This window comes from Podarcis tiliguerta (genome assembly GCF_965153285.1).
Source record: "Podarcis tiliguerta genome assembly, chromosome: 7".
NCBI lineage: Eukaryota > Metazoa > Chordata > Lepidosauria > Squamata > Lacertidae > Podarcis > Podarcis tiliguerta.
The window spans coordinates 84,662,443-84,673,170 of record NC_139540.1 but is presented as its reverse complement, the minus strand read 5'-3'; the positions used below and the strand labels follow the sequence as shown (position 1 = coordinate 84,673,170).

Here is a 10,728-nt window from a genome sequence, read left to right as displayed (position 1 = left end):
ATCTGGTCAACACATGGCTGACATGAGAGGAATGCAAGTATTTCTGTTGAACCTTATGCAAGGAAAACGCCATTTTGGAAGCTTAAATATGACTAAAGGTATAGAATTGATTGGGGAATTGGGATATCTATGGATGAAGATGGTCCATGGAAAACTTAGGGGCTGAAACAAGAAATGACATTTTCAAGAAGGGTCTATGTCAATAAAAGGGAATAAAAAGAAAAGAATGGATAAGCTGTAATTGATCAGAATTTGTTCTGTGATTTCTAAAGAGGAAGATGAAAGTTAAAGGTACAGCCACCAAGTTAATATGCTAGCAGATACATGAACAAAGCACCTTAGTGTTCTTTAAAAAATAAATCATATATGAGACAGTGCCTACTATGACTCTCATGTCAGCCTTGAACCCAGTTGGAGGCCTTGAAATGAAGTCCTACATCCATCAATTGTAACATGATTATATTCATGAAACAGTTTTAGTTAAAAATGCTATGTGAATGTTAAGTGTTATTATAACTGAAGAGTTGGGAATGGCCACTTAACACCTTCCCTTTTAGAAGCAGCTTTATTTAATGTGGCCCCTATTGAAGTGATCACCAGCCTCTCTTTTTGTATTTAGGTTTAACTCTATGAATTACAGCATTTTTTCTAGTTTAATCCAGAACAAGTTGTTTTAACTAGGGGAAAATGTATGAAATGGAACCCTAAATTTGAGCAACATTTGGCACAGAAATTAATTTCTGAGGAATTTATGACATAGACTACTTTTTATTTATTTAAATGAAGATTTTTTTGGGGGGGTGTGCATGCTTTTTCATCTCCTGTATATTGCAAATTAGGCTGGATTTTTTAATACCATCTGTAAAGACAACCCGGGCCCTAGCACAGAGGTGGTGGTTGGGCAAGCAAATTTCTTCTTAAACACCTTGAACTCGTTTTATGAATGCAGGGAAGGGTCTGGGAGGTGAGACTAAAGGTGAGTTTCTCTTCTTGCCATAGTCAGAATTAGAATTTCATAGGTAATAAGAGACAGGCTATGATGAGACACGACCTGCAAATCCATCTCTGTCACATTCTGCATTTGGTGTCATCTTAAAATATGCATGCCAGACCATGGTCACAATTCTTTGAAGTGTTGTGTAGGGTATTTACAGTATTTTAAAACATGCAAAGTATGTGGAGGAGAAATTCCCTCAAACCTCATGAATTCCTCTGTCTGAAGAGGCATGACTGAAGTGTACAAAATCATGCCTGGTGTGGAGAAGGAGACCCTTTTCTCCCTTTCTCATAATACTAGAGCCTGGAGTCATCTAATGAAGCCAAATAATTGGAAATTCAGGATTCGCCACCACACAATGTGCTGATGGGCATCAACCTGGACAGCTTGAAGAGCTGATTCAGCAAATTCATGGAGGATGGGGCTATCAGGGGCTCAAGAGGACTATGTGCTGCCTCTGGTATCAAAGGCCATTTGAATGCCGTTTCCTGGGAAACACAAGTAGAAGACCACTGTTGTCTTCATATCCTGATTATATGTTTCCTTTAGGTATCTGGTTGGTCACCATGAGAACTGGATGCTGAACTAGGTGGGCCTTTGGTCTGATCTGTTCTTATCTAGAAGCTCCCCCCCCCCCACCTCATTTTCAGATTATGGAAAGGTATAGTATGTCTGGAACCATTCCAGCCTAAGCAGCCCGAGCCTTTGTCTTTGCACTAAACAGGAAGCCCTAAGGGCTAACAGAAAAGAACTAGCCTCTCCCTTCCTGCTAAAGATTATCACAAGTTTTTCTCTAGTCCCACACGTTCCAGATGTTGCTGCCATTATCCTGATCAGAGAATATAAAATGGATGTTCATGTGAAACTTGTATTCATGGACTGAGATATCGAAAGTACTTGCAACAGAAGTCTCAAATGGACCAGAATTGCCATGTTCAAAACTTCTCAGGAATTAACTAGTAGGAGATCTAATCTAGCAGTCTGACCCTGGGCATCTTGATGTCTTCCTCTTGGCTAAAAAGGAGGTGGTATTCTATCCCAGCTTGATTTACTGGTATTTTTTAAAATAACCCCATGTCGCAGCTCTTTACCACGAGCCATCTATTGTTCCAAATCCCAGTTATACCCTTTGGCGTTACATAATATGAAATCCATTACAACAGTATTTCTTGGTCCCAGAAAATCCTTTGAATTTCAATAAAAACATTAGATTCCCTTCTAAGCAATGGTGAACACAGAAAGAGGCAAGGACACCACAGGGAAGGAAAGAAGCAGCCACTCATCCAAGAACCAGCTTTTATTCACAACCCATTTTCACTTGCTGACAACAAAATGAACAACAAATTGCATGCAAAGCAAAGGAAGGAAGAAACATAGAAGCTAGCAAATATCCTTGGAAGGCTCATGCTTTATACGGATGTGTGCACAAAATCCCACTCAATTCCAGACAGAAGTGGATGAGAATGAATTATTCTGCAGACCCTGAAGACGTGCTGCCAATCAGAGCAGGTCATGGATAGACTGGGTGGCCAATGGTCTGATTCAGTATAAAGCAGTTTCATATGCCCAGTGTGTTTGTGTAGGGGCAGACCTTGTTCATGTGAGAGACACCCCTAACAATGGAGCTGGAAAAAGGGAAGCTGATAACATTTCAAACCCCCCCCCCAAAAAAAAAAATTCTACCAGAAAAGGGAAGTAAAAAGGACATGACAGTTCACTGCAGTTTCACCAGGGAATGCCGTGTGAATCTTGGCCTGTGAATGTGAAGATGGAAGTTTTTCCTTCTGGAAGTACATATGGCACCTAAGAGTGTGCAGATGAAGAATGAAAACAGTGAGGATGCATAACTGACATAAAGGGGGGAAAGATTCCAAAGAGGAGCTGAGTTAATGGAATATAATAAAATAAATGTAACTTGAATAGAAAGACAAATGGAGGCTAAGGAATTTACTTGGAAGTAAAACTGTATCAAATAGTGTGTATCGGCACGGGATTATTAAAAACATTTACTTGAAAACATAAAAGGTAATAAATAGTCTGATTCTCCAGTTCAAAACTCAGTCACAAGGTGTCACTGTTGTTTAAGGAGTTTTTTAGGAAGACTGAAAATTCAGAGCTCCTCCCTCAAATGTGCTGAATATCCTGTCTGTCAAATACACAGCAGAGACATCAAACATTAGCGGCAATACCAGAGTCAACTGATCTCTTAGCCATTGGTTTGGAGGAACGTCTTGGACTCTGCTCATCACTTCCTCAAAAAAGGCAAGACATTGCTGGGATTTGCATCTGAATTTGTCATGCTTGCATGGAAGACAAATTCTGGAAAGAGATGTCTACTGCAGCTGGTTCTTCTCCACACAGCCTGGGAGATGGGGAGCGGCCAGCTCCATTATTCTGTGCCAGAGGAATCCCAGCATGGCACCTTTGTGGGCCGCATCGCCCAGGATCTGGGACTGGAGGTGGGAGAGCTGGTGCCTCGGCTGTTCCGAATGGTGTCCAAAGGACAGGAGGAGTATTTTGAGGTAAATGTTCAGAATGGGATTTTATTTGTGAATTCCCGGATAGACAGGGAGGAGTTGTGTGACAGGAGCGCTGTGTGTGTTATTCACCTGGAGGCCCTTGTAGATAAACCCCTGAAGGTTTTCCATGTGGAAGTGGAGATCACCGACATAAATGACAATGCCCCCATTTTCCCTGTAACAGAAAAGCAATTTACTATTGCAGAGTCTAGCTTTCGTGATTCACGTTTTCCTCTAGAGGGAGCCTCTGATGCAGACATTGGTGGAAACTCACTCCTTAGCTACAGACTTAGCACAAATCCACATTTCAGTCTAGAGACAATAGAAAATCATGAACGTGGTGCATCTTTATTTCTTGTTTTAAACAAACCTCTTGATAGAGAAGAATGTGCAGCTCACCATCTTTTACTCACAGCAGTTGATGGAGGCCAGCCCCAGCTCAGTGGCACCGTCCAGCTGATAATCAAAGTGCTGGACGCAAATGACAATGTTCCTGCATTTAACCAGTCAGTTTATAAAGTCCATTTATTAGAAAACTCAGAGAATGGGCTATTAGTAATTAAGCTAAATGCTACCGATTTAGATGAGGGAACAAATAAGGAGATCACATATACTTCAAGCACTTTTTCTCCTGCAAATGGAAAAGAAAAGTTCGTACTTGATCAAAAGACTGGTGAGATTCACGTGAAAGGAAATCTGGATTTTGAAGACAAGAATTTTTATGAAATACAAGTGGAGGCTAAAGACACGGGGAATCCCCCATTATCAGGGCATTGCAAAGTTTTGATTGAGGTTCTAGATGTAAATGATAATGCACCTGAAATTTCAGTGATGTCTCTGCTGGTACCCGTTCCAGAGGACTCCCCTCTGGGGATGGTGGTGGCCCTGATAAGCATATCAGACAGGGATATTGATGCCAATGGACAAGTGAGCACTTCCTTATGGCCACATGGAACCCCCTTCAAGCTACTTTCCACCTTCAAGAATTACCATTCACTGTTGCTAGCTCAGCCCCTGGATAGGGAACAAGAGGCTGAGTATAGGCTGGTAGTGACTGCCCAGGATCAAGGGACTCCATCACTGTCAGCCAGCAGCACCTTGGTGGTGCCCATCAGTGATGTGAATGACAATGCACCTGCTTTTGCTCAGCCCTCCTACACGGTCTTTGTGAAGGAGAACAACCCACCGGGTGCTCACATCTTCACAGTGTCTGCCTCAGACCCAGATGTGGCTGAGAACAGCCTGATCAGCTACTGGCTGGACGAGAAGCTCTGGCCCCTGTCGAGCTACATCTTGGTGCACTCAGAGAGTGGGAAGCTCTATGCTCTTCAGCCCTTGGACTATGAGGAGGTGAAGCTGCTGGAGTTCCAAGTGAGGGCCAAGGATGCTGGGCTGCCCTCCCTGTGTGGCAATGTGACAGTGCAAGTCTTTGTGGTGGATGAGAATGATAACACGCCTGTAGTGTATGGGACAGAAGTGATTCCCATCTCTTTGACTGTTCCTGTGACTGCTGGACAGGTGGTGGGCAAGATCCATGCCATGGATGCTGACTCTGGCTACAATGCATGGCTGCGCTATGAGATGCACGAGGCAATCAGCAGCCCTTGGCGTGTGGGATTATACAGCGGGGAGATCAGCGCCGCACGTTCCCTGGATGACGCAGAGGGCAGCTACAGCCAAAGGCTTCTCGTTCTAGTGAAGGACCATGGCAAGCCAGCTTTGTCATCCACAGCTACTTTGAGTGTGTCCATGGTGATGAATTCCCAGGCTGTCCATGGCGACGCTCACCTTTCAAGGAAGGGAGGCAGTCCAAAGCCACTGGTGGAAAATGCCAATGTTTACTTGATCATTGCTATCTGCTCAGTGTCCAGTTTGTTCCTGCTGGCAATCATAGTATACATGGCGCTGCGATGCCGTTGCCAGGCCAAAGAGGCCGTGGTGTACGGTCCTGGGACAGCCACACTAGTCTGCGCCAGCGAAGTTGGCAGCTGGTCATATTCAAACCGTCACAGCCATCTTCTGGCGGGCATGGGTGGGGAGGCTGGTGCCAAGAGTGACCTCATGGTCTTCAGCCCCAGCATTCCGGCCTGTGTGGAAAACGGGCAAGTGGGAGTTGTGAAGGAACCAGTTCCAAATTCATCTGAGCAGGTGAGTTATAAGAATTGATACTATGATCAATGAAAAAACTACTATGAAAAACCTATTCTGTTTTGGCATGTGTGACATGGTTGGGTATTTGATTTTTTAATAATTAAAAGCATTACTTTGATTCACACTTATGATTTTTGGTAGACTTTAATGAGAATGTTGCAGGGGTAAAGGTAGTGTTATTCTTGTTTTATAGGCAAATGCCATTGGCCTCATTCCAGTTAGACCTGTGAAGGTGATCTTTTGGATGTAAAAACAGCCAGTGTTTTTGCTGTTGTTGGGAGCAAGAATATGCTCCAGCATACCCCTGAAACATGCTTCTCTTTCTGTTCAGAGTATTTGGACAACCAGTGCTTGACTGTGTTTAATATTGGTTATTTGGCTTTTGAATTAAAATAAGGAACAGTGTAGCAAATTAGTTGTGGCCAAGTATCAAGCATTAATGAAACCTCAAACCATTCCTCAAACCTACACAGGAATGAAGGACAAGTGTAGATGATCCACCTTCAGAAAGAGGAGGCTCTGAATGGTTTCTATTTCATTTTTGGTGACTTTCCTCATGACATGGCAAGTGGTTCTGTCAAATCCCTGGTCAGTTTGTGCCATATCTCACTACCTAAAGTCCATATAGGTCCTTCATTTTTCTGGAGTTCATTTTGGACCTTACTCTGTGGTAGATATAGTAACAAAGAAATTATTTTCCCATCACCATGCACATCTGTGTCCAGCACATCTGTTTATGTGGTGAGAGAGCTGCTTCATGTGGGTTTTCAGACAGATCTTATGATGCCTCAGCAACCTCTGGCGATGTTTTTGCTAAGCACCTCAAGGATAAAATTGTTCATGTTTGTACTGATATGGCTGTGGTGTTGAGTTTAGTCCATTATCCGTTGTTCTATGGTCTTGCCGATATTGTGTAGATGTGTTCCATTTATTATAGTCCAAGGATGCTGAAAGGTTGCTTGGAGTTTTAATTTAGTCATTTAGTGTATTTATATTGACCACCCATTAGCACAGTTTTTGGGGTGGCTCACAAAGGTAAAGTGATAAAATGCACACGAACATGCATGCAACAGCAATAAAAATAGTGTGACTTGACAATTTTTGCTCTTTTTCACTTATAATATCTTCCCATCAAGATAGGATGGGTATATTCCAGGAAATCGTGAATGTGTCACTGAAAGAGGTACCCTGGGAGTAGCCACTGGGTACATCCTTTGGGTTTCTACACAATATGCTTCAGATGTTGGTGAGGTAGAAAAAAGCCCTCTATTGAAGATCTTAAAATGTATGCAGGCTAATATGGAAGAATATAATGTTTCAGATAACCAGGTCCACCTCCAAAATCTGAGCATTCAGATTCAGGACTGAATCCTAGAGTGTAACCAATCTGCAAAGCTGAGTCTTCAAGCAAAGTACAACCACATCCAAGGCAAGTTGAACCCCATTTCTCCAGCTTGCCTTTCTATTGGCCAGGAGCTTGTCTGGATGAATCTACAGCTTGTGCACCATCTTCCAGTCCATTACTAATATCAGACACTAATTCCGAAGGCAGTTTCCTTGGATTTAAATGGAAAAAAGAAATAGAGTTGGGTGGCATCAGCATATTGGTGATAATGAACCCCCAAACCCCTGGACACCTGACCCAGCAGTTTCATGAAATGTGAGAAACAATGTGGAATTTTGACAGATACACTGTAGGCCATTGGCCAAAGCCTTAAACCGGAGTCCCCCAGCACCATGTTCTGAAACTTTCCCTCTAAGAAGAAACAGAGCTACTGTAAAACAATGCCTTCCAGTCTCATCACAGCCAGGCAGTCCTGAAGGATACCGTGGTCAATAGTGCCTAAGCTGCAGAGGGATCCAGCAGAACAAACAGGATGGATTTTCCCATTTGATTGCAGAAATAATTTTGAATACGGTTTTTCAATCACACACAGAACTGAACCATTTAAGGAAACACCAGAGACTAAACGCCAAATTCACTTACCTGGGAATAAGTCCAATCAAACTACATAGGGATTACTTCTGGGAACCATGTAAAGCACTGCACTATTATTAATTATTATTAATCACTATTTGATTCCCTCCCTCTCTTTCTTTTTTCTTTCCTTCTCCTCCTGTGTTGAGGCTACATTTTATTTTAATGTTGTAATATTTTAATGTTGTATTTTAATTTTGTTTTTCAGTTGTAATCATTCAACTTGTTTTTATTATTGCTTGTAAGCCGCTCTGAGACCGGCCTTGGCTGGGGAGGGCGGGGTATAAATAAATAACAACAACAATAATAATTTATTATTACTATTAGAGACCCATAATCTCTCTCTAGTTTATACTCCTGTCTATATATTTTTGTGAATATACCCTCGCTGAATAAAATCTTCCAGTTTCCTTAAGCCACCTTTAACCAACTTCCTTGCCACTGATATTTATATTTGGTGTACGTGAAGTAAAAAAGGAATCACTTTGGAATATACCTAATTAAAATACAGTCACAACCACATTTAAAAGAAAAAGCTCAATATAAATGCCTGATAGAGATCAGGAAGAAAGTATACGGTAACTTACAATAACTTACAAATATATGACAACTTACAATTTAATAAACAGCACCTACCACTGGGTGTTGTTGTTATATCCCACTCAGGGTGACTGACAAGAGTGTTAGAAGGCAAATCCATTTACAGTTGTGTCGTCTTCATTTTCTATTACAGCATTACACCAAAACTAAAAGAGCCTCATAAAATAAAAAGAGAATGCCTATAGCTCTTGGCTAAAATTTTATCTTGCTCTTCTCGGCTAAATTAACATTCCATGCAGTGTAATCCTAAACACGTTTGTTCGATAGCAATAACAGAAAGTTCTATCATGTTGGATGGGGCGTACTCCCAGGAAATGTCCATAGGACTATAGCCTTAATTGATTCATCTACCAATGACAACATCTGTGCCCATTCTCACCAGTTAAATCAGTGAGATCTGGGCTGGATGTCTGAACCTCTGAGGTGGCAGATAAGAGGCGTGTCCATGGCCTCCATGATACACCAAGTATGTATCTTGGCATTGTTGAAAATTCTGATCTGTTTTTGAGTTGTGCTCTGTTCTCTCTGATTCAATCTGTAATTTGGGTTGGAGCCGCTCTGTATAAAACAAGCCTCTCTGTTCCGCCTTCAGTATAACAGAAAATCTAAAAATGGCTACAATTTTCCTTTTTTTGGCCAAGGTGGATGAAATTTACAGGAAACTCCCCCCCCCCCCACCCAATGGATCAAGCCTGCCAAACTGCAGAATAGTTTCAGGGGCTGTTTGTGGTGGAAGTAAAAGGGATTCAGTTTCCTCCATAATCCCATAGACGTGTGTGCATGCGCAGGTCTTTGCCTCTTGCTCTTACCTTAAAATAATTAAGAGCTGACTGACTGCTGTGCATTTTTGCATGCGTTTTTTAAAAACCTTGCAGATTTCCACCTGCTTTTCCAATGCTTGTTTGTGTTCTCTGACAGGCCTTATAATGTGAGGCTGTCTCCAACAGTGCCTGCAATGTTCTGAAGAACTCTGGAGATTTATTTGCTAAAACCAAGCAACATGGAATTTCCTCCCCCCCCCCAACATAACTTTTCTTAAAATCCCCTGTTGCTGTACTGTAACAAAAGAAAAAGGAAATTCCTGAGCTCTTTATTGATCTGTAGGCAACAATTTCAGTTCACCTCCAAGTGTCCCTATGTTGTAGGGACAGTCCGGGATTTATAGCCGCCATCCCAGTTTCTGATTTGATCTGGGAATTGATCCTGGAATGTCCTGTTTTTCCTTAGGATGCCCTTATTTTCATTGGAGAAATGTTGGTGGGTATAAAATTCTCTGGGACAAGTGGCATATAAATATTTTAAAGTAGTAATAAATAAAAAAATAAGAGAGGTCAGCAGCAAGGCAGTCACGTGGATGTGCTGCAGTAGTGGCTTGGGAGTAAAAGCAGATATGGCTACTTTCTAATGAAATTACCATTTCTAATATTTTTATATTAAAATACAGACAATTTTATTGTTTATTTTAATTCAAAACACAACCGAGGCCTAGAGCCTCTATCAACTATCAGCCATCTTATCAATAATGAAAACATCAACTGGGGTAGTTCTTCTTGCCCTGCTGCTTGGGGACGGTACAATTATTAACAAATTACTTCCCTAGTACTGTTGTATTCTTTTTAGCACTGTAGTGCATAAGTGCAGGAGGACGCAAAGAATGACTCAATAATATCCTTTAAAACTATTGTCCTGTTGAATCTAGGATAGTGGGATTTGTATTTCTTTTTTATGAATTTTTTTTAAAGGGAAGGAATACTAATTTTCCAGTTAGTCAATGTGGTGTAGTGGTTAGAAAGTTAAGGGCACTGGGAATTGTAGCTTGGAGGTGGAAACTACAGTTTTTAGAATTCTTTGAGGGAAGTCACATGCTTTAAATGTATGTTGTGTACGTAGCCTTTGTCTAGCAATTTCTGTATTAGTGTTTTGGCTCTCAATGACCTTACCTGGCAAGATGGAATAGGCTGGGTTGCAAATAAATTATGGGCTGTGTCCCGAGTTTGAGGTTCTAAAATAATTTTGAGTTGGATCCAGTAGGGTTTTTCCAATGTTCTCTGGCTATTTTTTTCATGTGTCAGCTCTCTGCCTGTCACACACTGTGCCTTTGTTGTGTAGAATGATTGGGCAAAGAGAGAAGGCTGCTGGTCATGGTGGTCCCAGAAGTAAAGCCTAGTTGATCTCTTGTGAAGGAATGCGGTTGACTCAGTATCTCAGACCTCGACAATGTAAACTTCTCAACAGTGTGGTATGTCTTGTGATAGCAGCATAAAAGTCTTCTAGTGTAAGTAGCTGAAAACGTAACCTGTGGAAGCCACAATACTCTGACTGAGCTCTATTTTGGATAATTGAAATCAACATGTACCCTACCTAATTGTTTGATTCTACAATGATTATTCAAAAGTATTACAACTATATACCAAAAAACACACAAGTTAACTTTGCAAGGAAAAACATCAGAAAATAATAGCAACGAACTACACATATATTTC

The 10,728-nt window shown here is 41.4% G+C and overlaps 2 protein-coding genes across 6 annotated transcripts in view; both read left to right on the top strand.

Annotated features, from left to right (window-relative positions):
• Positions 1-10,728, top strand: part of LOC310681116 (protocadherin alpha-C2-like) — a 186,463-nt gene that overhangs the window by 71,628 nt on the left and 104,107 nt on the right. The window lies entirely within an intron of this gene.
• LOC310681145 (protocadherin alpha-3-like) lies at positions 2,859-5,682 on the top strand (the record flags this gene model as incomplete). Its single annotated transcript, XM_083448661.1, has 1 exon — positions 2,859-5,682. The coding sequence occupies exon 1, from the start codon at positions 3,295-3,297 to the stop codon at positions 5,680-5,682; it is 2,388 nt and encodes a 795-aa protein (XP_083304787.1). The 5' UTR covers positions 2,859-3,294.